The sequence below is a fragment of the Euleptes europaea genome, chromosome 7, assembly GCF_029931775.1.
Source record: "Euleptes europaea isolate rEulEur1 chromosome 7, rEulEur1.hap1, whole genome shotgun sequence".
In the NCBI taxonomy this organism is placed as follows: domain Eukaryota; kingdom Metazoa; phylum Chordata; class Lepidosauria; order Squamata; family Sphaerodactylidae; genus Euleptes; species Euleptes europaea.
In genome coordinates, this window is record NC_079318.1 from 78,877,107 (window position 1) to 78,904,222 (window position 27,116).

General features: G+C 52.5%; 1 protein-coding gene across 1 annotated transcript; it reads right to left on the bottom strand.

The window, feature by feature from the left end:
• Positions 1-8,749: 8,749 nt before the first annotated feature.
• FNDC4 (fibronectin type III domain containing 4) lies at positions 8,750-26,081 on the bottom strand. Its single transcript, XM_056852430.1, has 6 exons — positions 25,975-26,081; positions 14,643-14,758; positions 14,190-14,394; positions 13,024-13,113; positions 12,095-12,228; positions 8,750-8,941 (listed from the first exon to the last, which is right to left on the bottom strand). The coding sequence occupies exons 1-6, from the start codon at positions 26,051-26,053 to the stop codon at positions 8,906-8,908; spliced, it is 660 nt and encodes a 219-aa protein (XP_056708408.1). The 5' UTR covers positions 26,054-26,081; the 3' UTR covers positions 8,750-8,905.
• Positions 26,082-27,116: the final 1,035 nt, after the last annotated feature.

Below are 27,116 nucleotides of genomic sequence, written 5' to 3' on the forward strand. Positions count from 1 at the left end.
TTCCAAACACTCGAGAAGGACACCCATCGTCCAAGAGGGATGCCTGGGTTGGTAAGCTCCTTGCTCCCTCTCTCCAGAGCAAGGTCCAGAGTTAGGGCCTGAGATTCCCATTGTTGATTTAGCACCAGGTGGCAGGGCTGCCTTTTCCATGTGACTGGCGTGCACCCACGCCGTCCTCTCTGCAACTTTGACTGCTTGAAAGGTAGTGAGTAGAACCTGGAGGAGTCCACTCTACCTTGGCTGCAGGCAAAATGGCTGCCAAGGGAGGCAGAGGCAACCACAAAACGGCTGCTGCTGCTTACCTTTAGTTACCCAGTAAAGATCCTTGCACTGCGCTGGCAGCTGCTGCCAAAGTAACAGTTCAAAAATCTGCACAGCCAATCAAACCTCCAGTGGCCAGTCAGAAGCCTTGCTGGGCAAAAGCCCCACCTGGCCCCTCCTGCTTCCTACAAACATTTGGCAGGCACCAGGAAAGGTGTCAGCAGGTACCACGGAACCCCCAGGCATCATGTTGGGGACCCCTGTCATAAGCAGCTTAGGGTTCCCGTTGGGGAGGAAATATGTAAATTAATAAGTGTCACACTGTACCAGATGGCCTTTCTTGTGCCCCTCTTCCCCCCGGTTAACCGTTTGTTGCAGAACTCCCAGAGACCTGGGCTGACATGCGCGAGCCCCTCCTGGAGGGCATGGGGTTTGCCCTCAAGTACCTGGGCATGACGCTGGTGGAGAAACCTAAAGGGGAGGACATGGCGACCGCAGCCATCCACCGGATCGTTGCCATGGTAGGTTGTTTGGGGCTGCCTGGAAGAGAGCCTGGCAAAAGAGGCACCACTGGAGGGGGGGGGGAGAGTGAACCACCGCAGCACTAAAGCAGGCCTAGGAAAGCCTTCCCCTTTGCTTCTCTGCCCCCCCCCCTCTGCCAGCATCTGGCTGGTCTTTTGTGCCATTCAGAGCAACTGGTTTGCAGGGAGAACAAGCGTGGTGAGTCCTTGCAGCCGGGGAGGTTGAAGGCTCTGCCTTCTCAGGGCACTGTGGGGAAGAAATCAGCCTGGATCCCTGGGGTCAGGTGGCTGCCTGCTCTGGAGCCTGCTGAGAGCAGGGGTCAGGCCCCACACCCACCCAACCTTCCTTTGCCATGAGAATTACGCAGTGCTGTAGCAGGAGAATCACTGGCGAAGGAACATGCCGATGAGCACACTGCCCCAAATCTCTCTTTCCCCCGCCGCTTCTTCCCGTCTTCAGGCTCGGGTGGGACCAAAGAAGTTCCAAAAGGTGATCCTGACTGTGTCGCCCCGGGGCCTTTCTCTGCAGGACGCCGAGACAAAGGAGACCATTGAAAATGTCTCCATCTACAGGTGAGGCACCAGGGAAGAGGGCCTCCGCTGTGGGGAAATTGCTGTGGGCGGGGCAGGCAGGCAGTGTCCCTCGGAGCCAGAAGGAGATGGGCAGCTATCCGTTGATCACCCTGGTTCTCCTTGTATCCAAAGCCTTGAACTACCACTGGCTAGGTGACCAGCGGTAGGGGATTCATGGTCTCGAGCAGGGTCGAAAACATGCAACAAAACCCCAAACTGATTTGTAAAAACCCAAAGCCTGGTGTGACGGGAAGTCCTCAGAACACCCAGGCCTGGCTGTGAGCCTCCTTGAAGAGGAGAAATATGAGAGAGCCAGCTTGGGGCTCTGCCACTGGTCCTTGTGAACGCTTCCTACCTTATAGCAATTCCAGAGGAACAATTATGTTAGTCTGTTGTAGCAACATTAAACAGGAGTCCTGTGGCCCCTTCAAGACAAAGTTTATTCCAGCAGAAGCCTGAACTCATGAAGCTGCCTTGTGCAGAATCAGACCCTTGATCTGTCAACGTAAGTATTGTCTACTCTGACGGGCAGCGGCTCTCCAGCTCTTTCACACCACCTACCACCTCATTCTTTTAGCTGGAGATGCCAGGGATTGAACTTGGGACCTTCCGCATGCCAAGCAGATGCTCTACCACTGAGCCACAGCCCCTCTCCTCAGCTTTTGGGAGTCTGAGACGTGTCCAATGAAGTGAGCTCTGACCTGCAAAAGCTTCTGCTCCAATAAACTTTGTTAATCTTTAAAGTGCTACTGGGCTTGTGTTTAATCTGCTGGCCCATTTATTTGGAAGGAGGTGTGTGTTTTCTCTCTGCATGCAGCATGGCTGACCTCTGTCCCCCCTTTAGTGCTCCCAGATCTTCTGCTGGGAGGAGAGGAGAGATGCATGCTGGCCAGCTCCTATTCTCTTGGCTGTGGATGGTGTGCGACCTGTGCTTTTTTGCATGCGGACTCTTGCATATGCTACAGATCCCCTCCCCCAGGTTCTGGCATGGGTGGCCCATTTCCCCTGCTTGTACTAACATGCCCACAGGCGGCACTGAGCCCCTTTCCTGCCTTCTCCCCCTAGGATTTCCTATTGCACCACGGACAAGCTGCAGAACAAGGTCTTTGCCTACGTGGCGCAGAACCCGCAGAGCGGTGCACTTGAGTGCCACGCTTTTCTGTCACCCAAGAAGAAGATCGTAAGCTCTGCTGTGGACTGCATTCCCCTGTGGGGGCTGCGGAGGCTTGGGGAGGGAAGAGGGCTGGTTCCCAGTGCTGGGCCAGGGCATTAGTTTTACCTGACTGCCTTCCCACATGCTGCCTAGACAAGAGTGCAGGCTGGCTGGCTCCTGGGGTGTCTTCAGAGTCTTGGCCTTCTAGCTGGTCCTTTGCTTCTGCCTGCCTGTCTCTCCCTTCCCCCCCCCCCCATTCTATCTCATGGATCTTTCCAGGTTGGCTACCTTCTCAGTCACCTGTGTCTTCTCTTCCCGCATCTAGGCCCAAGCCGTGACACTGACGGTGGCGCAGGCCTTCCAGGTAGCTCTGGATCTTTGGGAGGCTGCACAGGCAGGTAGGAACCCATCTGTCTTGGGGGGGAGGGTCTCCTTCCCGCCCCTGGTGAGGCTGAGCCCTGACGCAACATCAGTGGCTCCACTAAGCTTCCCGCAGGGCCCGTCCTTCTGCCCCGTCTCACTGTCCCTGGCTTGTCCTTTTCCAGGTAGGCCAAGAGAAGTCCAGAAGCAGGGGCTTAATTTCTAACCCCCTGATCTCAAATGGGTAGACAAGCTTCGAGTTATTCGGGAAGGAGGAGAGGGCACTGCTGACGTGCTCAGAGGTGGTTCCTTCTTGATTAGGCAGGAGTTGTCAAGGAGGTGGGAGAGGGAGCCAGGTGAGCCCCTTCTCCAGTTTAGCCTGTAACTATCTCACAAGCACTGAGAAGGCCCTTCGTTCCTTCCCTGATTCTGTTTCAGGCTCCAGGCAGGAGCACCCGCTGAGCATGCTGTGCCCCATGGAAAGCACTTGCCAGCCAGTCAGGTCGCCCATGGGCAGCCCCCCTTTCAAGACAAATTTTGAGGTATGGCATTGGGTGTGGGTAGGGTTGCCAAGCTCCAGGTGACGCTGGAGATCTATTACGACGGCTCTCCAGGCGACAGATCATTTCCCCTGGAGAAAATGGCCGCTTTGGCAATTGGACTCTATGGCATTGAAGTCTCTCCCTCCGGCGCCACCCCCAAAATCAGGTATTTCCAAACCCGGAGCTGGCAACCCTAGGTGTGGGCCTCTTCCTCCTTTGTCCTTGACTAAGCTGCTGTATGCTGGCAGGCGGACACGTCCCAGCCGCCTCCCATGAAGTGGGAGGGGAGGCAGGGGCCCAGTGCCATGAAGCCTGCCCTCTCCCTGGCCACGTAGGCGGTGGACTCCGGAGGAGGCTGGGGGCTTTACCTGCAGCCATGTTCTTTTTCTCTGGCGCTAGGATGATGAGGACGAGGAGGAGGAAGAGGAAGGCGATCTCCCCGAATCCCTTTCCGGGTAGGTGACAGGCCCAGTACTCTGCCGTGCAAGTCTGCTTATGCGGCCTTGGGCCAGTCACTCTTGGCCCGGCCTACCTCGCGGGATGGTTGTTAGGATGAAAAAGAGGAGGGGAGAATGACGTAAGCTGCTTTGGGTCCCCTTTGGGAAGAAAAACAGGATATAAGTATCTAAATGGATGACACTGCAGTTGGCATGGATGGTGTGCAGTAGGGTTGCCAATCTCCAGGTACTAGCAGGAGATTTCCTGCTATTACAAATGATCTCCATACGATAGAGATCAGTTGACCTGGAGAAAACGGCCGCTTTGGCAATTGGACTCTATGACATTGAAGTCCCTCCCCTCCCCAAACCCCACCCTCCTCAGTCTCCGCCCCCAAAACCTCCCACCGGTGGCAACCCTAGTGTTTGGTCATGACTGCAGGAATGTGGTGGGAATGAGAGGCTGCCCGCCTCCTTGACATTTATGTTGTGTGTGTGTGTGGGAGGGGCTGCTGCTGCTGCTCTGACCCGTCTCTTTTTCTCTGCACCCAGCTGCACAGAGAAGGGCCCCCGCTCCGCAACAGGTAACAGAGCTCTCTGGTTCCCCTTGCCTGATTCCCCCACCTTCCATCCCTTGGTGTGCTCCTCCTCACCCCCACCCCACCCCCAGCACATCTCAGCACCTCCGCTCCTCCCCGTCTGTGTTTCAGGTGTGGGCCGCGTTGCTTTTGGGAGCTCCCCGGTCACGCAGTTCCAGTCGGAGGCAGCCGTAGGGAACAATCGCCTGCCTCCAGGGACGCTGTTCTGAGTCTGCCTTGGATGCCGCCACCCTCTCCCTCTCCAGCAACCCGCGTATGTAGCACTCCAAGGACCAGCCAATCTTCCTCCGCCCTCCAGGCGCAGCTCCCCGATTGGCCGGCATCGCCTCACTCCGCTCTGAGCCTCAGTTAGCCTTAGGGTCGCTGGCTGTGCTTCTGTGGCTTGGCCTGAGTCACCAGAGGGGGCGTTCCGGGACCTCCTGCGGGTACATTGGGTAACGGTGCTGGGCCTTGTTCGAAGGCCCCACCCCTGCAGGCCAAGGGGTGCGTCCCACCTCTGGCCAGGCACGCTACTATGCAGGGAGATTAGTCCCAATCCCCCTTTTCCCCCTGCTTCTTGGAGGAGCTGTGTATTGTAGGGCTCAGAGGAAGTCTGGCCTCTGCTGCCGGCTTTCCTCGTGGTCCGGTGGGAAGGCAGCAACCCCCCCATCCCCATCCCTTGTCTCTCATCACTGCCAAATCACAGCTTTGTAGCAAAAGATGTTAGTTTTTCATGTCCTTTTCTAAAGGGAAATAAACTATTTGTACTGTTGTACTTTGGCACCCAAGACTAGATTAATTCATGCCATCATATTCCCTATTACTATGTATGGGTGTGAAAGCTGGACAGTGAAGAAAGCTGATAGGAAGAAAATAGGTTTGGTGAGTGAGGACAGGTTTCGATCTCCCCAGCTCTTCGGACTGGCTCCTGTGGCTTCTCCCTTCTTCCCCAGCCCTTCTCTGCCTGGCACAAACTCATCTCCTCCCACCCTTTTGCTTCCGCCGGAGCAGCGGTGGTAGCGGGAGGAACCAGCAGAGCGGTTCACAGGAGCCAAGCTGTCCTGGGGCAGCGTGGCACATCGTATCTCGGGGCCTTCAGAGAGGAGGGGGGTGCCACTGAGTGGCCCGACAAGAGCAGGCTGGTCCAAGGAGGAAGTAAGGAGGCGAACTAGCCAGGTCTGGCCGTTTGGGGAAGGGTGGGACACGTGGAATCAGGGAAGCCAGGGAAAGGGGGCGTTTCCACAGACCTCCACCCCTCCCCCATTAATTTCTTCCACATTTGGCAGTGGTTGCTGGGGAAGGCAGCCTGGAGGACCCCCTGTGCTAGCCCAGGGCTGGGGGATGTGGAAGGGGGAGAGGGTTCCTGAGTGTTGGCTCTGCAGCTTTTAAAGGAGTGATTTTCCCCACGAGTGCAGGATCCCAGGATTTGAGGGCGTTGTGGGGCTCGGTAGGTGAGAAGAGATGGAGGCCCAGACCGCGGCAACACTCCCTTAAGATGGGGCTTTAAGGAGAAGGCCTCGGCTCAACTGGGGAGCCCAGAGCAGGCAAGCAGAAGGCAGGCTGAGGAAGGACCTTTTCTCGGCATGAGACCCTGAAGAACAGAGTAAGCAATGAGCTAGCTAGCCTAATTGCTGACTTGATAAAAAGCCCCAAGGACTTCACGCTTGATGAAGATGTCAACCCAGTGTGCGGCTGCTGTGAAAAAGGCAAATTCCATGCTGGCCATAATTAGACGAGGAATGGAGACTAAAACTCCTGCTATCATACTGCCCAAATCTATGGTGAGACCACACTTGGAATACTGTGTACAGTTCTGGTCACCACACCTAAAAAAGGATATTGCAGAGCTTGAGGAGGTGCAGAAAAGAGCAACCAAAATGATCAGGGGACTAGAGCAACTGCCCTAGGAGGAGCGGTTAAAACACTTAGGGCTGTTTAGCTTGGAAAGAAGACAATTAAGGGGAGACATGAGAGAGGTCTATAAAATTATGCATGGTATGGAGCGAGTGGACAGGGAGAAGCTTTTCTCCCTCTCATACTAGGACTGAGAATCCCCGCTTCTGTTGTCCGAGGATTTAAATGGGCGTGGAGTGCATATTCATACGTTCTGTAGAGATTGTAATGGAGAGATTGCTGGCATGGAAATGTTGGGAGGAAAGGCACAGGCTGCCCCCTTAAAGTGGTGGAAATCTACGCAACGGCCCTGAGGGAGATACCACGGTGGGGGGCGGGCAAGAGAGGCATGTGTGTGGCTCCCAGCTGCTTCTTCAAAAAGGGCCCTTGGAGCTGTGTTCAAAACATCAGCCACAAGGACTAGTCGCTTGCTCAGAAGAAAGACATCCCACCAAACCAATGCCAGTGGTCAGCTGTATAAGGCGTGCATGTGATGCATCCCTCCCCCTACCTGCTCAGGATTCTCCCGGTGGGGGTGGGGGGTAGGAGACACAGGCTGGAGCGTTGCCTTTGCTGGAAGAGTCTTTTATTGAAAAGGACCTCACTGAGCAGTAGCGCCGTCCCCTCCCACCCCACCGCCCGGCCAAAGCCTTCGCCCTTCCTGCACTCACCTGCAGGCTTCTCCCACCGTGCAACCCTCTGAGCTGTGGCCCTGGGCTGGAAGAGCTGGATTACTGGAAGACGGTCAGTGGGTCGATGCTGGTGCGCCTGCCTTGGGGGTGGCCCAGCAGCCTTCTGGCTCCAGCTGGCAGTGTGTGGGGGGGTGAAGGAGAGGGTGGCCGGCTGTCGGTGTCTCCTGGGGCACCCGACTCTCTTGTCTTGGCTGGGCATGCTGGTTGGGGAGCACTTGGGGTGGAATGTGGGCAGTTGGGCTCTATGAGGGGAGACTCCAGATGTTGCTGGTCCTCTGGCTGCTGGAGGAGGGTGGAGTGGGCTGCCTGAATTCATAGAATCACAGAGTTGGAAGGGACCACTAGGGTCATCTAGTCCAACCCCCTGCACAATGCAGGAAATTCACAACTACCTCCCCCCCACACCCCCAGTGGCATCTACTCCATGCCTAGAAGATGGCCAAGATGCCCTCCCTCTCATCATCTGCCTAAGGTCATAGAATCAGCATTGCTGACAGATGGCCATCTAGCCTCTGCTTAAAAATCTCTAGGGAAAGAGAGCTTACCACCTCCAGAGGAAGCCTGTTCCACTGAGGAACTGCTCTAACTGTTAGGAAATTCTTCCTAATGTCTAAATGGAAACTCATTCTGGCCCAGGAGGAGGAGGAGGAGTGGCTGAGGACTTGAGGCAGAGGGTATGGCCAGGGCCCCTGTGTTTTTGCACTAGGGTCTGAATGTTATCAAGGCCAGGAGATGCCACCAATCAGAGCCTTTGGCACGAAAGATACATCAGTGGAAGCTGGGTGTTTTGTTTTTGTTTGGGGGTTTTTTTGCACCAGGGAAATGCCGGATTCCTACAGTCCTGGTGAGCTCTTGTTGATGGCAGAGGGGAAGGGGGAAGAGCTCTGCCCACAGCATGGAGAGGCTCAGACCATTACTTATCCACCAGGACAAACAGATCCTGTCTTCCTATTCCATTGGACCTGGAAATAGGTGGGAACTCCCCCCACTCCAGAGTTACTGGATCTAGCCCCTCCTTGGAGTTAATGCTTTTGCAGGGCAAGCCCTGAACTTTAAGTAGCCCAGGTGGGCGGGGCCGGGCCATGGCTCAGTGGCAGAGCACCTGCTTTGCATGCAGAAGGTCCCAGGTTCAATCCTCACCCTCTCCAGTTAAAAGGGTCAGGTAGCAAACGGTGTGAAAGCCCTCAACCCTGAGATCCAAGAGAGCCGCTGCCAGTCAGAGCTGACAATACTGACCCAGACAAACGGTTTGACTCTGTATGGCAGTTTCATGTGTTCCGATCTTCACCCCTGTCTCCCTCCACTTCCCCAGTGGAAGCAGCTGCCTGCCACACACGGTAGAGCTCCGCCCCTCCCAACCATCCCAAGGGCTCGGTTCCCTGCACCCCCTCCCACATTCCCCATCAAGTTGCTACATTGAAAAGAGCCCCATAAAAATATGTTTGCTTTTCTGCCAGCCCTGCAGCTTCTTCCTTTAGGTGGCCCAACCAAACTTTGCAACGGGTGGGTCGGGGTCCAGCGGTGAGAGATGTTTTCAGCTCCCCTCCGGGCACAGGGTAGAGGGTGGGAGACACTGCAGCCACGCCAGGCAGAAATAAGGCCTCACCAACCCTCTTCAGGCAGTGGCTGTCCATGGTTCTGGGTGCCACTCTTTCCATGGGCTTCTCACGGCTGCTCCTAGTGGCCGCATCGCAGGCCAGAGTTTCCTGCGGCTGTCGGGCAGCGGGGGGAGGGGGTTAGAGACTGGCTTCTGCATGCACCCTGCGCCAGCTGCTCCATGCAGATTCCCTCGATGGGGGGCAAGAAGCATGAATTCTTCGCATGCAGGTGGGGAGCCAGGCCAGGAGCACAGTGAGGTCCCAGAGTCCTAGAAGGCTCTTGGCCTGCAGTCACAGCTACACTTCGATGATATTGACAGATGGCGTTTTCTTCTGCAAAAGAAGGGGAGAGATCCTAGAACCCGGACCAGCAGGATGGCAGTAGGATACTCAAGAAACTAAGGGAGGAGAGCTGTCACAATCAGTGCCCCCAAAATGGTTACTACCCTGACCTAGATAGCTCTATCTCATTACATCTCAGAAGTGCAGCATGGTCGGCCCTGGTCCATACTTGGATGGGGGATCGCCAAGGAAGTCCAGTGTTGCTACGCAGAGGCAGGCAATGGGAAACTATCTCTGTTCATCTCTTTCCTTGAAAACCCTACGGGGTCACCACAAGCCAGCAGTGACTTGGCAGCCCGTGCCTCCAGTAACCAATTGGTGGTGGTGGAATCTTTCCAGATCTCTGTTCTACTTGCCCTGCTAAGAACATCAAAGGTAATTGCTGAATCACAATGGTGGTCCAGCATCCTGTTTCAGCCAAACACTGGATGCCCAGCAAACAGGACAGAGGCCAAGGCCTTCCCTGATACTTCTTCCCAGCGCTGATAATCAGCCTCAGCACACAGCTACAGTCCACTGTGTGAATAAATATTTCCTTTAGTAATCATGGCTCATAGAGTTGGACCCCTCTTCCATGAATCTGACCAATCCTCTTTCAAGTCCCACAGTGCAGTCACTCAGCTTTCAACAAACCCTCACTCCTTTGCGGTACCAATGACATTGAATGGGCTTCAGGAGCGTCATTGAGTCATATGAAGAAGGCTAAAGAATCCCCTGAAATCTCTCTTGCTCCACCCACCATCCCAATTCGCAACCTCAATATCTTCCAGGTTCTCTGTTAATTTCCCCCACACCTGTTTTGCTATCTGTCCATGACAGGAGAGGCAGGCCCCTTTCAGGCCCTCTAGAAGATGGCAGCCTTGTTCATTTGGCTGTGGGAAATCAGACTGGGATGCTGTAAAGGTAATCCCCTGTGCAAGCACGGGTCATTCCTGACCCATGGGGTGACGTCACATCTTGACCTTTACTAGGCATACTATGTTTACGGGGTGGTTTGCCAGTGCCTTCCCCAGTCATTTTCCCTTTACCCCCAGCAAGCTGGGTACTCATTTTACCGACCTCGGAAGGACGGAAGGCTGAGTCAACCTTGAGCCGCCTACCTGAAACCAACTTCTGTCGGGATTGAACTCAGGTTGTGAGCAGAGCTTGGACTGCAGTACTGCAGCTTACCACTCTGCGCCATAGTGCTCCTAGGGTGGGATAACAGGTATGTGTGAAATGGCTGTCCTGTCAGTCCATGTGATTTCCGTTTACACACTGCTGGGCTGCTGTGAAGCCACACTGAAGAAGCTCTGAAGTGTGAAACAGGTCTAGGTGCTTGTTATAGTGGATACCATTTTGTGATAGTGTATTTCTTCACTGTGTGATGAAACATTTCCTTTTGCAGTCCTGAGCCTATTGTCAGCCGGATTAATGGGATGATCTTTACTTTTACAAAGAAAGGGTGTCATATAGCCCTCCCCAAAAGGTTTGGTAGAACTCAGGTGTGAAATGGGTAGTCTCCTAGCAAAAAATTATTATTATTGACTTATTGAAAAGTAGAAGAAGAGTTGGTTTTTATGTGCTGACTTTCTCTACCACTTAAGGGAAAATCCAACCGGTTTAAAATCACCTCTCCTCCCCCTCCCCACAACAGATACCCTGTGAGGTAGGTGGAGCTGAGAGAGCTCTAAGAGAGCTGTGACTAGCCCAAGGTCACCCAGCTGGCTTCATGTGTAGGAGTGGGGAAACCAACCCGGATCACCAGATTAGCATTTGCCACTCATGCAGAGGAGTGGGGAATCAAACCCGGTTTTCCAGATTAGAGTCCACCACTCCAAACCACTGCTCTTAACCACTACACCCACGCTGGCTCCCTCCCTAGCAAATGTAACACCAATGTTTAAAAAGGGAGCTGGGGAACCAGGAAAGTACAGGCCTCTGTGGAGAAGCAATAGCTATTAATTTGTTTTCTGTCCAAAGATGACCCTCTGGAAGTACATGCCACTCAGGGTTGCCCCGCTGCCTAGATTTAAAAAAGTAATGTCCTGTCCATTTAATAGAGGCTTAAAGAGATGTTATTTAGCTAGTGGAGTTACTTATCTCCATGCCAAGAAAAGCTTCAGCTGCCCATTGCCACACATTAAGCCTCTGCTAAGGGGCAAAACATTTTTCTCCAGGACAGAAAGATTTGCGGGGAGGGAGCGTAGTCTCATTTCTAACGGTTCCAGGCCATCAGCCTTGAGTGCTGAACTTCACAGGCTGTTTAGCTACAGGGTAGAGTCTCTCCTCTCTAGCATTTCCGTTGATGGCATGATAGTCTCTAGCATTTCATAGACTCTGGAGAGATCAGTATGATTTTAATTCTGTATTCAAAGGGCTCCCAACCCCATCAAGAAGCGGAGCTAACGTCTTCCTTTATCTTTCTTGACCTCACATACACTGCATGTGCTGCCATCTACTGGGGACTGTTGGACTTGCATACTTTACAGTAGAGATATGAAAGACTGCGAGAAGGACGGCACTTCCCCAGAGATACACATATGTCTCCTTCCATCATCTTCCACCCCAGCAGGCAAGGACTTATTTGATTCCTCTGGCATTCTCTCAAGGACCTCTCCTTCCTGCCCTGTGTTTTAATCACTGGTTTTGTGTTTTTATATATGTATTTTACTTTGGGTTTTAATGATGTGCTTTTATAATGTTTTGTTCTTACTCATTAGCCACCTTGGGGGCCCTGACTGGGCAAGAAGATGGTAAATAAATAAAGAATAAATATTTTGCACCGGGCAGTGCTTCAAGGAGCCCCATGGTGCAGAGTGGTAAGCTGCAGTGCTGTAGTCAAAAGCTCTGCTCACGACCTGAGTTCAATACTGACGGAGGTCAGTTTCAAGTAGCCAGCTCAAGGTTGACTCAGTCTTCTGTCCTTCTGAGGTCAGTAAAATGAGTACCCGGCTTGCTGGAGGTAAAGTGTGGATGTCTGGGGAAGGCAATGGAAAACCACCCCATAAACATAGAGTGCCTAGTAAACGTTGGGATGTGACGTCACCCCATGGGACAGTAATGACCTGGTGCTTGTACAAGGGACTGCCTTTACCTTAGTGCTTCTAGCCTCATAGTGCCCAGTCCGGCCTCTGCCTGCCCCGCCCCTGGTGGCACACTGACCTTGCTGCGCAGGAGGCCCCCCGTTGGCCGCTCCGGAGTGCTGTGTTCCGAAGAAGGCTTGGTCTTCTCCTTGTTGTTGTTGGAATCGTTATCCTTGATGATGTCATATTGCTTGCAAAAGAGTGCAATGACCGCTAGGACGCCACCAGAGCAGGGCGGGGGGAGAAAAAGACAGTGTCGCTTAGCCACCTTGCCTGGCTGATTGACATTCCCCCCCCCCCCAGCCGCATCATCTCTCCCCACGGCCTCCTAGCCGGGATTCCTCCATATTTGTGCCTGTCTGCAAAGCGGGTGCCCCATGTGCATAGGGTTGCCAGGTTGCCATTGTTTTAGATATTGTATCTTTTAATTGATATGTATCTTCTAATTGATATTTATTTATTAATACGGCTTAGCCGCATTAATAATAAATCTGAATCTAGGGTTGCCTTGCCCCTCTTTGCCACCAGCGGGAGGTTTTTGGGGCAGAGCCTGAGGAGGGTGGGGTTTGGGGAGGGGAGAGACTTCCGTGCCATAGAGTCCAATTGCCCATGTGGCCATTTTCTCCAGGCGAACTGATCTCAATCAGCTGGAGATCAGTTGCAATAGCAGGAGCTCTCCAGCTACTACCTGGAGGTTGGCAACCCTAGGGTTCCTCCATACTTGCTCCTGCCTGCCCTCTACGTGTTAGGCTTGATTCCTTCATCCCCAGAAATTTAGATGAGCAAGGGCTTGGATAGGCCCTGGCCCACTCTGCAGTTAGGGTTGCCAACTCTGGCTTGAGAAATTCCTGAAGATCTGGGGGTGATACCTGGGGAGGGAAGGGAGCTTGGGATGTTATTCCAGACAGTCCTCCCTCCCAAGCTTCCTCTCCTGGCCTCCCGAGCTGCCACTCCCTCCTGGGGAGTTCCATCTCTCTAGTCTGGGGATCAGTTGCCCAGCTGACTCACCTGCCCACATGAGCAGCACCACCACAATGATGATAATCTCCCCCGTCTGCAGCTGACGCTCCTTGTCCAACCCTTCCACAGTAATGTCTCCTGTATGGATGCAAAGACACCTGACTGAGCAGGAGCCAAGACTCGCTGGAATTCAACCATGAAGCTTCTTTGCCATTTTGAGGCTCAATCCTGGAGCTTGGGGAAAATAGAATATACACATGCTTGGAAAAACAGCACCCCCTGTCTGCCTTATAGAATCGTAGAATCATAGAGCTGGAAGGGGCCATACAGCCCATCTAGTCCAACCCCTTCTTAATGCAGGATCGGCCTACAGCATCCCTGACAAGTGTTTGTCCAGCCTCTGCTTAAAGACTGCCAGTGAGGGGAAGCTCACCACCTCCCTAGGCAGCCCATTCCACTGTCAAACAACTCTTACTGTAAAAAATTTCCCTAATATCCAGCTGGTACCTTTCTGCCCACAATTTAAACCCATTATTGTGAGTCCTATCCTCTGCTGCCAACAGGAACAGCTCCCTGCCCTCCTCTAAGTGACAGCCCTTCAGATACTTAAAGGGAGCTATCATGTTCCACCTCAACCTCCTCCAGACTAAAAATTCCCTTATACTGATCATTTGTCTATCAAGGTCATTATCAACTCTGACTGGCATTGGTTCTCCGGGCACAGGTCTTTCATGTCATCTGCTAGCTTTTAACTGGAGCTGCCAGGGATTGAACCTGAGACCTTCTGCATGCCAAGCAGATGCTGTACCACTGAGCCATGCCCCCTTAATGCCAGATATTTAACCTGGGTCCTTCTGCATGCCAAGCAGATGCTGTGCCACTGAGCCATGGCCCCTCCCTCATCTCCACCCCCTCCCTCATCTTGCCTGATTGCTGCTGGCAAGCCCTGGTGGGCCTGGCCCCAGGAGGAGGCAGTTCAAGGTTTTCTTTCCCATCGGGATGGGTCCAGAGATTCATAAGGGATGTGCCATGGAGACATATCTGCAGGTATTTGAGCAGCCACACTGCCAACCTCCTCAGAAGTCAAAAGTCCTGCATGCTTAAAGCAGGTCTCTGAAGAACAGCAGCCAGGGTGGGGAGGAGGCAAAGGGGAGGGGGACAGAAACAATCCTTCCTAGGAGTTTAAACATTACTTTTTGCTCTGCTCTGCCTACCCTGGTTGGAGCTGTTGGACGGGAGACGATCGCTCTGCTTCAGGGTGCGGAAATGGACTCTCTTGCTGGCCTGGCTTTCCCCATAGAGACCGACGCTCTGTACTTGGATGATGTAGTCCGCATCCTCTGCCAGGTCCCACAGCACGCAAGCCCGGTTCGTGGTGTTAACCTCTCGGATGAATCTCTGCATCTGTCCATCTTGCCGCTGCCAGAGCCAGGGAGGTGGTCAGAGGGGCCAGCCGGGCTGTGGGCAAGCCCCCCTCTGACTGGGGGAAAGGAGCAGCTCCTGGCCTTCCACCAGAGGCCTGGTTTGGGCAGGGATTTCCCCCAGGGATTTCAGGGTCCTGGCTTGGAGAAATGGGGAGCCCGGAGAAGGGAGGGGCTTGGAGAGGTGGGGGCTTGGAGGGCCGGTGCTGTGCAAGCCTAAGGCAAGTGGGCTTGTCTCAGACTCACCTGCTGTGAGATGGCATAGCCGATAATGACGTCTCCCTCGGGGACATCCCAGGAGACGGTTGCTGAATTTGCTTTGAGCTGGGTGACGGTTACATTGACGGGGGAAGGAGGTCTATCTGCAACCAAGAAGAAGAAGAGTTGGTTTCTATATGCCAACTTTCTGTACCACTTAAGGAAGAATCAAACCGGCTTACAATCACCTTCCCCTCCCCACAACAGGTAGGTGGGGCTGAAAGAGCTCTAAGAGCCGTGACACCAAGCTGTCTTAGAGTTGCCAGGTCCCTCTTCGCCACTGGCGAGAGATTTGTGGGGTGGAGCCTAAGGATTTGGGGAGGGGAGAGACTTCAATGCCATAGAGTCCAATTGCCAAAGCGGCCATTTTCTCCAGGGGAACTGATCTCTATTGGCTGGAGATCAGTTGTAATAGCAGAAGATCTCCAGTTAATACCTGGAGGTTGGTAACCCTAAGCTGGCTTCATGTGGCGGAGTGGGGAAACCAACCTGGTTCACCAGATTAGCGTACGCCCATGTGGAGGAGTGGGGAGTCAAACCTGATTCTCCAGATTGGAGTTCACCAGTCCAAACCACTGCTCTTAACCACTACACCACGCTGGCTGTAGAAAAGGCAGATGAGGTCATTTCTGGGTAGGTCTGGAAAATGTTTAGGTACGTGGTAGGCACTACAGTTATGACAAGACTTGACATATGTCCTCCGATTTGAACTACACCAAGTCTTGAGACCTGGCGATTCTTTCCCAGCCTTGTTCCTGGAACAAGTCTCCAGTTTTGCAACAATCCCATTCAAAGTGTGGGAATTTGGGGGTCTTCCTTTGCGCTCTACTTGGGGTTACCGTTGAAGAGCGTTCGGAAGCTGCAGCTAGTGCAGAACGCTGCGGGTAGAGTGCTAGGTGGGGCCAGCTGCGTAATCCCCATATTACAGTGATTACACTGGCTACTGATCCACTCCCAAGCCCAATTCAAGGTGTTGGTTTTGGCCTATAAAACCCTACATGGCTTGGGACCAGGGTTCTGAAGGACTGTCTTCTCCTATATGTTCCTGCCTAGGAATTACGATCACAAGGAGAGGCCATCCTGTCTATCCCATCAATCCAAGAAGCTTGTTCAGCGGGTACATGACACAGGGCCTTTTCAGTGGTAGCCCCACAATTATGGAACAACCTCCCCAGGGAGGGGCACCTAGCCCCCTCACTTTCAGTCTTTAGGAGGCAGCTGAAGATGGCTTTATTTAGGACTGCATTTGATTCAAGCAGTCCTAAACTGTGTTTTTAAAGTTTGGAGTTATGTTTTTTATGTAATCTAATTTATGCATTTTATTAATATTGTAAGCCGCCTTGAGCTCCTTATGGAAGAAAGGCGGCCAATAAATATTTTAAATATATATATATATATATAAATTCTGGCAAAGCACTTTTGCTCTGCTCTTCCCTGAAAACCACGGAAGATTTTATTTTGGCTTCCACATGATGGTGTCACGTATCTGCTCACCTTCTGGGTTTCTCCTGACTCTGCTGTGGGTTTCTGCAAATTGTGCTTTGGCACAATCTTTTCTGAAAGATCATATCCAACTCAGGTTTGGGGAAAGTGTGGCCAGAAGGTGAAACTTTCTGCACTTCCGTGCCAACATCTGGTGCCACCTCCAGCATCTCTGTGTGCTGGAAGTACCCGCGTTCAGGCATCGCAACAAAGGAAAGCTCTGTCAACTCCAAACCAGGAAGTTTTCAGCTGTGCCTTCTTGTGTGAGTGGAGAAAGGATGGGGTGGAAAGAAGGCACATCAGATACTGAGATAAACCCTTTGTGCTCACCATGAGCAATCTCCCGTTTGTTTGTGCCATCTGAATTGAGCCCAAGTGTTTAGTAACTTGATTCAGTAGGAACCTGAATTCCAGGGTGGGTGAGGCGCTTAGCAGCACAGTCTGTTCCCATCAGTCATCATCATCTTGGAAGTGTCCGCTGCTTTGATTCCAGAGAAATATTGATAAGAGGAATCATTATTGATTGGATGAGAGACCCTGCAGTGAAATGGTCAGAGTGTTGTACAAGGGTCTGGGAGACCCAGGTTCCAGTCCTCACAATACTGTGGAAGCTTGCTAAGGGACTTAGGGCCAGTCACACACTTTCAGCCTAATCTACCTCACAGGGTTGTTGTTGTGAGGATACAATGCAGAAGGGAAGAATGATATCGTAAGCCACTTTCATTACCCTTTGGAGAGAAAAGCATATATAAACAAATAAGTATATTGAACTGCCATAGGGTTGGACTAGAAAAGATGGAGATCACAGATCTCCTATAGCCTTTAAAAGCTAACTTTCATGCAGTGCATTGGGGACTGATTTGAAATGGGGCCATGGGGAAAGGGGCTTTTATCCTTTGACTTCTGCCTGTCTATTAAAACCACCACTTCTCATACTCCTGTTAACCTTGGAAGAAAAAACTTGAGTACCCCTCTTCTAGGAGCCCGGTGGCACAGAGTGGTAAGCTGCAGTACTTCAGTCCAAGCTCTGCTCACAACCTGAGTTCGATCCCAACGGAAGTCAGTTTCAGGTAGCCGGCTCAAGGTTGACTCAGCCTTCCATCCTTCCCAGGTCGGTAAAATGAGTACCCAGCTTGCTAGGGGTAAAGGGAAGATGACTGGGGAAGGCAATGGCAAACCACCCCGTAAACATAGTCTGCCTAGTAAACGTCAGGATGTGACATCACCCCATGGGTCAGGAATGACCTGGTGCTTGCACAGGGGACCTTTACCCCTCTTCTATCTGAACACACATGAACACATGAAGCTGCCTTCTACTGAATCAGACCCTTGGTCCATCAAAGTCAGTGATGTCTACTCAGACTGCAGTGGCAGCAGCTCTCCAGGATTTCAGGTAGAAGCCTTTCACATTGCCTACTTGCCTAGTCCCTTTGACTGGAGATGCCGGGGATTGAACCTGGGACCTTCTGCATGCCAAGCAGATGCTCTACCACTGAGCCACAGCCACTCCTCTGCTTCTTTCCCCTTCCAAAATCAAACAGGTTCACAAAGTCAGGACTCTTTAAAGGGTTAGGGGCGCAATGATGGCCTAATGGTGCCACTTATAGGCTGCTGAGACCACCTCCCACCACTGATTTGTCTTCCTGGTATTCATCTCTCTCCACATTGCAAGCAGCCTCCTGTCCTGCCCTGCCAAGGAGATCTTAGTGGTCTTTCGCAAGCCTGCCAGGACTTCAGCTCCGCTGCCCGGCCCCAGTGTTAATTGGCTAATGAGATGTCCCCTGAAGTCACCTGGCATGCCAGGGATGGATGCAGCACTGGCAGCCAACTTGTGCCCAATGCTTGTGCTTGGATTGAGCATGCAGGGAATTCCGCTCTTTCCTCCAGCAACTCTCTCTGTCTTGCCCCAAGAGGAGATGCGCAGTCAGGGCAAAAACGACCCTGCCTGTTGAAGCAGAATGGGAGCCTTGCAGCATGTCCTCCTTGCTGCCTTTCAGGAACTGATGTATCCTCACCATGCATGGGTGAGCACTCCACAGGCTTCCAAACCTGCTGGGGCTAAAGTATGATCTCATGTGCCTGCCCAGTGGATGAATGGAAGTCTGGAGACTGGACTGAACTTGCGCCTATGGCACCAGCCTGTTTCTCACTGCCTTCTGGCTAGGGGAGGCATACATGTACAGTGAGGACCCGCTAATTATTATTACTATTACTATTAATGCTGCTCCTTGCACTTGAATTGAATCCAGAAATGAATCAGTAACCAGTACCGGGAAGCAGTCCATTCCCAGGGCATATTTCCCAGAGCAGAGAGGATCCTTTGCAAATCCAGAAACCTAACTGCAGTTTTAAGAGGTCCCAAATTCGTAACTGTTTCTCTTATGGCAATGGTGAGCGACCCGCCCTGCAATCAGCCAGAGCATGCTGAAGACGGAGTACTTGAGGCATTCTTTGTGAACCTTCATGAGATCTGGGAGGTCATCTAAATGGCTCTAAGTCAAGGCTGGATGAGTGTCAAGCTGGGAACCAGGGGGAACAGCCAAGACAAAAGAAGTGGTACCCCTTGTACTCTTCCTCCCTCCCCCATTCAGGTGGCTCTTGCTGCCAAGGTAAGGCTGCCAGCCGAAAGAGACCTCCCCATGGTTTTGCTTTCCTGCCACTTTACAAGAGGAGCAAAGAGTACTAGTAGTAACACCAGCCATTGCTCATTTCAGTTGGTTAGTTCATTGCAATTGTACATTTCCAGTCTCCTCTTGGCTGACATTGGTATTAATCATATATATAGAGGGGGGCATCCTAAAAAGGTCTACTCAGAAGTAAATCCCATTTTATTCAGTGGGGCTTATTCCTAGGAAAGGGTGCTCAGAATTATCAGTCACCCACTGAGCTCCAAGTCCTAATTGGCTGACATAAAAATATGCATATCTGAAAAGACAATTCGACTATTTTGCGTTCTGAACCTCATTTTCTCTTGATGATTATTGCTTTCCGCTCCTTCTTCAATATTAGATTCTCTTTCATTCTTTCTGAATTTGCTGTGCTGCACACTTTTTTTCCTGGACATGTTGCTAATTTTGTCTGCTACCAAAAGCTACAATCCTGTTTCATGCAGGATCTCAAAACCTGCTAATCCATGACCCTGAAATTTGTTTTTGCTGTTCCAGTGTAATGGTACAAGTGCAGTCAGTCCAATTCATCTTTTCTGTTGTTTAGAAATCTCACATTTTTAACCCCACTTTTCTTCCAAGAAACTCAGAATGTATATGGCTCTCTCCTCCATTTCATCATTACAACAGTCCTGCAAGGTAGGTTGTTAGTACAAAGTGACTGGAGCAAGGTCACTTATAGTGCCATCTTAAGCAGATCAACTCAGAATCCTACTTAGATTTTCCAATAGGGCTTACTCTTTGGGTAGTGTTTTTAGGATTGCACTATTAGTGAGTTTCATGGCTGAGTGGGATTTTCAACCCAGGTCTCCTCAATCACTAGTCCAATTGTCTAATCGCTATACTACACCAGCTCTGAAACATCTCTAACATGCAGTTCTGGCAGCTGGAAGCACAAATATATGAGAGACGGGCTCATCCATTGTTTCAGGACAGCAAGGGTCTCAAAAGCACAGGCTGCTTTACCACGACGGAAGCAGAGGACTCAGATTACGGATGCCATTAAGGATGGCAGATTTTAGCTGGGTATTTTTTCCAGTAAGTCTCAACAAGTCTTGAAAAACCTACTGGAAAAATGAGGGTGGCAACAGGGGTGGAGAAGTGTAAGTGCACACTGCATGGAAACTTCCTAGAATGACACACAAAGCAGCCTTTTACTGAAGCACCTCAGGCCATCAAGGTGAGTATTGTTGACCCTGATTGTCACTGGCTCTCCAGGGTCAGGTGGAAATCTTCCCAATCACTTCCTAAAAAGTTAAAGGTAGTCCCCTGTGCAAGCACCGGGTCATTCCTGACCCATGGGATGATGTCACATCCCGACATTTACTGGGAAGAACTTTGTTTACGGGGTGGTTTGCCATTGCCTTCCCCAGTCGTCTGCACTTTACCCCCAGCAAGCTGGGTACTCGCCTCCTACCTGATCCTTTTTTAAACGGAAGGTGCCAGGGATTGAACATGGGACCTTCTGCGTGCAAAGCAGATGCTGTGCCGTTGAGCCAAGGACCTCCCCTGTGGCTATTCTGAAGCACAACAGCATCTCCTGACTGCAACTGCAGAATGTGCATTTCCAACAACCCTCTTGGAAGTATTTCCATTTTAGCACCAGGGGAGGGAAGAAGCCAGCCAGATGCAAGGGATGGTGTGACAGTGGTGGGTTTGGGATAGGAAACCGGTGTCCTGGACAGGGGTGTGTGTGTGAAGGCTTTCCATCTCCTAGGCCAAAGTGTTAGGGGCTGCCCCACTGAAAAGTGAAAAAGTGACATGGAACCAGAGCATCTTGGCCGCACATTAGTGCCACAAAGGATTCCCTCGGGATGCTCCGACAGCACTTTGCTCTCTCTGGGGATCAGCTGCATCGTTTATGATCGTTGCTATATCTGAACATTATGAAATAATTGTCTTGCTGTTCTGCTTGGTGCTGGGCCAGTCCACAGAGAGAAGGGTGGTTTGGCTGTCCTTTTATGAAAATGGGAACATGCTGGGGAGCTTTCGGGGATAGTTTGGAATGGCTCGAGGTGTGTGGAGGCGGGGCTTCACAGAAGCAGCCCAGAGAGTATGGAGGGACCTCTGAATATTTTATCAGCAGCCATAAAGAAGATGAATGACCAGTGATCTCACTCACTACAGAAACCGCCAAGGCAGTGAGTCAAAGCTTCCGGAAGCAAAATATCCATGCTCCTAAAAGGAGTGGTTATGCAAGGGAAATGGTGGAGATTAATTCTTTGAGGCCAGGACGGGGGCAGCGTCAGTCTGGGAATCTCGAGCCAGTTAAGTGGCTGTTCCAGGTAGCCTGCGATGTCTCCTCCTCCAGCTCTGATGAGCAAGGGAGATGCGTGTAGACTGCTGTTCAGGTGATTTCAGGTAGATATTGGGAACAGCAGAGATAAAGAGGCCATGCAGGGCTTTGAAAGTCATGATGAGGAATCTGGGCTGGATCTGAACATTTGAAGCTGCCTTATACTGAGTCACACTATAGATGCATCAAGTATTGTCTACTGTGGCTGGCAGCCGCTCTCCAGTGCCTCAAGCAAAGAAGAAGAAGAAGAAGAAGCTGGTTTTTATATGCCGACTTTCTCTACCACTTAAGGAAGAATCAAACCAGTTTACAATCCCTTCCCCTCCCCACAACAGACACCCTGTGAGGTAGGTGGGGCTGAGAGAGTGTGACTATCCCAAGGTCACCCAGCTGGCTTCATGTGTAGCAGTGGGGAAACAGATCCAGTTCACAAGATTAGCCTCCACCACTCATATGGAGGAGTGGGGAATCAAACCCGGCTCTCCAGATCAGACTCCACCACTACAAACTACTGCTCTTAAGTACTATACCACGCTGGCTCTTCAGAGGTTTTCCCCCATTGCTGACTACCTGATCCTTTTAAGTTGTAATGCCAGGAATTGAACCTGAGACATTGTGCATGCAAAAGGGATGCTCTACCACTAAACCACAGCCTCGCTCCTTAACAAGAATGCATGAACCCGCCTAGTACTAAATTGACATATTGGTCTATCAAAGTCAGTACTGTCTACTCAGACTGGTGGCAGCACTCCAGGGTCTCAGATAGGGGTCTTCCACATCACCTGCTACTTGACCTTTTTAACTGGACTTCCTGGGGATTGAACCTGGGGACTTCTGCATGCCAAGCAAATGCTCTGCCACTGAGCCCCAGGCCATCCCTAATATCCAGCCCCTCCCTCACCTTTCCTGAGAGCTGCTGGCAAGCACTGGAGGGCTTGGCCCTGGAAGGAGGCATTTCAGTGTTTTATTCCCCATCAGGATGAGTCCAGGGATTGGTAGGAGATGTGCAATTGAGGGAGATGGATGTCTCCGCACATATGGGTTTCCTGATCCTTTAAACTGAAGATATCAGGGGTTGAACTTGAGAATCTTCTGCAAGCGGAGCAGATGTTCTACCACTGAGCCACAGCCTGTCTGGAAGTGAACAGGAAGCCAGTGTAGGGATTTAAAGCATGGAATGATGTGATTAGAGCAGTGGGATGAGTGATTTTGGTGGTGGAGTGCTGGACAGAGGTGAAGAGGATAAAGTGTGACAACAGAAGACCAAAGGTGGTTGCTGTAGTCAAGGCAAGAAATGAACCAGAGATTTTTGCAGAAGGTGGAGAAGAAGAGCTGTATTTTTGCAGCACCATAAAGGGAGAAGTGCCTTGACTTGGCAACAGACTAGATACAGGCAGTAAAGGGGAGAGGAGAAGAAGAAGAAAGTCAGGGCTAAGGTGTGAAGGAAGTCAAACAGAGAATAATGAACTGTAGAAAATACAGTAGAAAAGTAGAATAGAATTGGAAGAGACCACCAGGGTCATCTAGTCCAACCCCCTGCACAATGCAGGGATTTCACAACTACCTCCCCCACACACTTCCAGTGACCCCTGCTCCATGTAATGGAGGATGAAAATGGTATTGAGTCCCCTTGGCTCTGGCACTGAAGAGAGGGATTTGGGTGAGGGCAGTTTCTGTAGCAGTAGAGAGGGCAGAACGCAAACTGTACATGGATGAAAAAGGAGGAGAGGAAGGGAAGAGGTGGAGTAAGAAACATCCTCTAGGAAACAAGAGAATTCAGGGCGGAAGGGAAATCTGGAGCTTGTGAGAAGGAAACTGGGTCAAGAGTTGGTGTTTTGGAAAGGAGGAAACGGGCACATTTGAATGCAGGAAGGGCCAGAAGAGAGGATAGGGTGGGTATGTGCTGGAGAGGAGGGGGAATAGTGGGTGGAAGATGGCAAGTAGGAGGGGATAGGGTTGAGGTAACGGAGAAGTGGAGGCAGTCAACCGAGATGGAAAGAGGAAAGGACTTGGAAAGCTATAGGAGGAAGAGGACCTGGAAAAGGGAGGGGTGCGTGTGTGTGTGGGGGGGAGATTTTACAATTGTGAGCCAGTATGATGTAGGGTTAGAATGTCAGACTAAGAAGACCTGTGTTCAGATCACTACTCAGCCAAGAAACTCTTGAGACAATCACTATCTAACTTACCTCACAGGTTTGTTGTAAGTAGGAAGGGAGAGCCATGGATGCCACCCTGAGCTCATTGGGGGATAAAAATGTGACAGAGAAAGACAATTTAAAATACTGGGGGGGGGGGTTAATGGTGCAAGTTTCTCCTCTCTTTTGACCTTCCCTCTATTTGTCAAAATTCAGTGTAAGCTCTTTGGGGCAGAGCCCTGACTTTTGGTTTCTGTTTTGTGAAGCTCCATGCACAAGGATGATGCCGATAGTGAGATCTTTATCGAATGAGGTGCCGTGTGGATCTGTGACCCAGAGAAACCTGAGAGGTGTCCATCACTGGTTGGAGATGGAGGACCACGTCAGAGTTATTTTACAACCCAGAAATAAACATACACATACTGTTTAAATCCAAACGCTTAATTTTGCTCTGGGTACCTGTGGTGAAACCTAACTGTGTATACCCAGAGGATACGGTAATGTTAACTACAAGGATGTGCCTATACACGCAGAAGTCAGAAGTGCACAAAACACAACTTTTGCTGGGTTTTGCATCATATTTATGCAGGAGTTTGGCGCAACAGACTCGGCATTGCCAGAGCCCTCGCAGGGACTGCAGACTCCCAGAGGGATGAGCCAGGTGGCCACTTTCAAGTCTGGCACTTCAAAATAAAACAAAGTGGCTTGGCATTCTCAGTTGAGTACAGAGGATGGTAGAATCACTGTGACTTAATACTGCGGAGGAAACTATCCTCTGTACAAACCACTGAGATGTTCTACTCTGAAGCAGGGCAGTTTCCACTGAGAGCTGCACTGGGAAGCTGCAGGTCATGTCCCTGTTTCAGCACCACCCTTTAGCCACTGGTTTGGGATGCTGTCTGGAACATAAGAAAGGCCATGCTGGATCAGACCAAAGCCCATCAAGTCCAGTATTCTGTTCACACAGTGGCCAACCAGGCACCTCTAGGAAGCCCACAAACAAGACAGCTGCAGCAGCATTGTCCTGCCTGTGTTCCAACGCACCTAATAGTATTCTGATCCTCTGATCCTGGAAGCTCCTTGGCTCCCTGCTTATGAGGCCCTGCCTCCCTGGAGGTCCTGGTGCGGACACCAGGAAGTGAGCAGCCAGGCACTCTCATTTCTGGCCCGATCCCTTGCAAACCAGACAAGCCTTGAGAGATTGGGGCTTCAATAGGGTCACCCAAAAGGCCATCAGGGAGGCAAATTCACTCTCTGGCCCCCTGCCACCCAAAGAGAGCAGTGGCCTGACCGAGACATCCCCTCCCGGGGTCAAGGCTTTCAGTGAAGCGTGTGCCCTCCTGCTGCAGGGCGTGAAGTGTGTGTCTCTGGCCGAAGAGGCAGGGGAGGGGCTGTGGGAAGACGTTCCACACTCAAGAGCCGGCCAGGAGCACTGGCAGCGGTCTTCTCTTGAGTCAGGCTTTTACCTTAATGAAATTGGCTGGGATTGTCACTCCTGGCTGCTGGGAAGGAGAGAAAGGCGTGGAAGGTTTCCGCAGGGGAGGGGGAGGTGGGGGCGAAGCGCGGGACGCTCCTAATCCGAGGCTCCTTGTCAGACTGACTGGGGGGGGGTTGCTCCTATTGTGGGGGGCTACTGAACCTAGAAGAATAACTACTGTATTAAGCACTTAAGGTTTCTTACTAACTTGGAAGGTATTTGAACTCTGCCTTAGTTGAACATGCACTGAGAATGTGAAGGTCCTCCAAGAGGTGCCTATGCAAAAGACACCATGAATCACACAAAGATAAGAGCCTGAGGCACACGCAAGGACATTTGGACTTCCACTGTTTAGGAACAACACAAGGATAGTCAAAAAGGGCAAGAGTCCAGTAGCACCTTAAAGACTAACGAAAATATTTTCTGGTAGGGTATGAGCTTTCGTGAGCCACAGCTCACTTCTTCAGAAAGCTCCTACCCTACCAGAAAATATTTTTGTTAGTCTTTAAAGTGCTACTGGACTCTTGCCCTTTTTGACTACTGCAAACAGACTAACACGGCTACCCACTGTGAAACACAAGGATAGCACAGAGTGTATCCAGAGGGTATGCAGATTGTTTACCTTCAAGTTGTAACGTTAATCTCTGCCCTACACATTTTAAAAAGTGCCTGCGCCTATCAAATGTGCCTTTGCATTTCAAAAGGTCTCTTGCCTTTCAAAAAGGGTTTCTCTGCCAGCAATTACACCTTTACACATCTTCACATACTTGCATCCTATTATTACACTTGCCGGCTATTTTATGTCACAACTCCGTATTGCATGTCACGCTTGATGTCCGTAGATACAGCAAAAGCGTATATAAGGGGGGGGGGTCTCTGCCTTGCGCTCATCGCTCCTTGCCTTCGCATCCTTCCTCTTGTTGGCAACGGCCTTTCTTGCGCCCGACACATCTTTTCATTTAACCCCCTCGTGCGGCCGGCTTTGGACTTGGGGCAAGCCCCAAGGCCCGCAGCGCGACCCTACGGGTGGCGCTCGCCCTACCGTCCCGGTGACGCAGCCGCCCCCCGCAGCCGCCCCCGCGTCGTCCCGTCCCCGGGTCTAGCCCGGCAGGAGCGGCGCCTGGGGACCCCTCTCTGCCCCCCCCCGCCCCGCGACCCCCGCCTCCCCCTGCGCCTATGGGGGGGGGGCCGGCGATGGCCAGCGCAGGGAGCCCCGTTTCAGCACCAGGGCCAGCGCCCCCCTTCCCCCCCAGGCGCCACTTACTTGCGCGCACCAGGCACAGGTCGCAGCTGACCAGCATCAGGACCGCGGCCGGGTTGAGGTACGCGGGGATGGGAGCCATGGCCGCGGCCGGGCGCCGCTGCTCATCGAGGCGGCTCGGGCGGCTCTCTCTCACGGCCAGGGCTGCGCTGGGCCCGGGGGGAGCGCCGCGCTCCCCGCGCCCCGGCCCGGACAGGTGCCGCCGCCGCCGCCGCCGCCTCCTCTCCCCCGATGCTCCATCCAGGCGCCCCCCCCCCCCCAGGCCAGGTGCCCAGCAGCCCCCGCCGCCCCCAATGCCCAGCGCTGCAGCGCTGCCCGACCCCACTCCCGCGGAAGGACTGGCCGGGCGGCGCGTCCCGCAGCGCCCGCCTCCTCCTCCTCCTCGGCCCCTGCCGCGGGTCCCCCGCCCCGAGCCGGGAGGGGCAAGGAGGGGCCTCGGCCCCGGCCACTTGGGGGAGGGAGGAGCTGCCCAAGGAGCAGCAGGGGCTGCTGCCCAAAAGTCCATCGCGGGGTTCTCTCCTGCGTGGGGCTGAGCTGGGCGCCGGGGCGTTGGGGGGGGGGCGTCAGGGGCCGCGCTCAACAGCCTGCTGACCCAAAGTCCCACGCGGGAAAGCCCCACCGGGATGGAGCGCCCGATGCACATCCCACCCAGTGCTCTCTCTCTCCCCCCCCATGACCCGCTCCCCCCTGCTCTCTCCCCTATGACCCTCTCCCCCTACTCTCTCTCCCTCCCCCCATGACCCACTCCCCCTGCTCTCTCTGCCCTATGACCCTCTCCCCCTACTCTCTCTCTTCTCTATGACCCTCTTCCCCCTGCTCGCGCTCTCTCCCCATATGACCCACTCCCCCCTACTCTCTCTCCCCTATGACCCAATCCCCCTTCTCTCTCTCCCCTATGACCCTCTCCCCCCACTCTCTCCCCCTATGACCCGCTCCCCCTGCTCTCTCCCCTATGACCCTCTACCCCTACTCTCTCTCTCTCCCCTATGACCCACTCCCCCTGCTCTCTCCCCTATGACCCTCTCCCCCTACTCTCTCTCTCTCCCCCCATGACCCGCTCCCCCTGCTCTCTCTCCCCTATGACCCTCTCCCCCTACTCTCTCTCCCCCTATGGCCCGCTCCCCCTGCTCTCTCCCCTATGACCC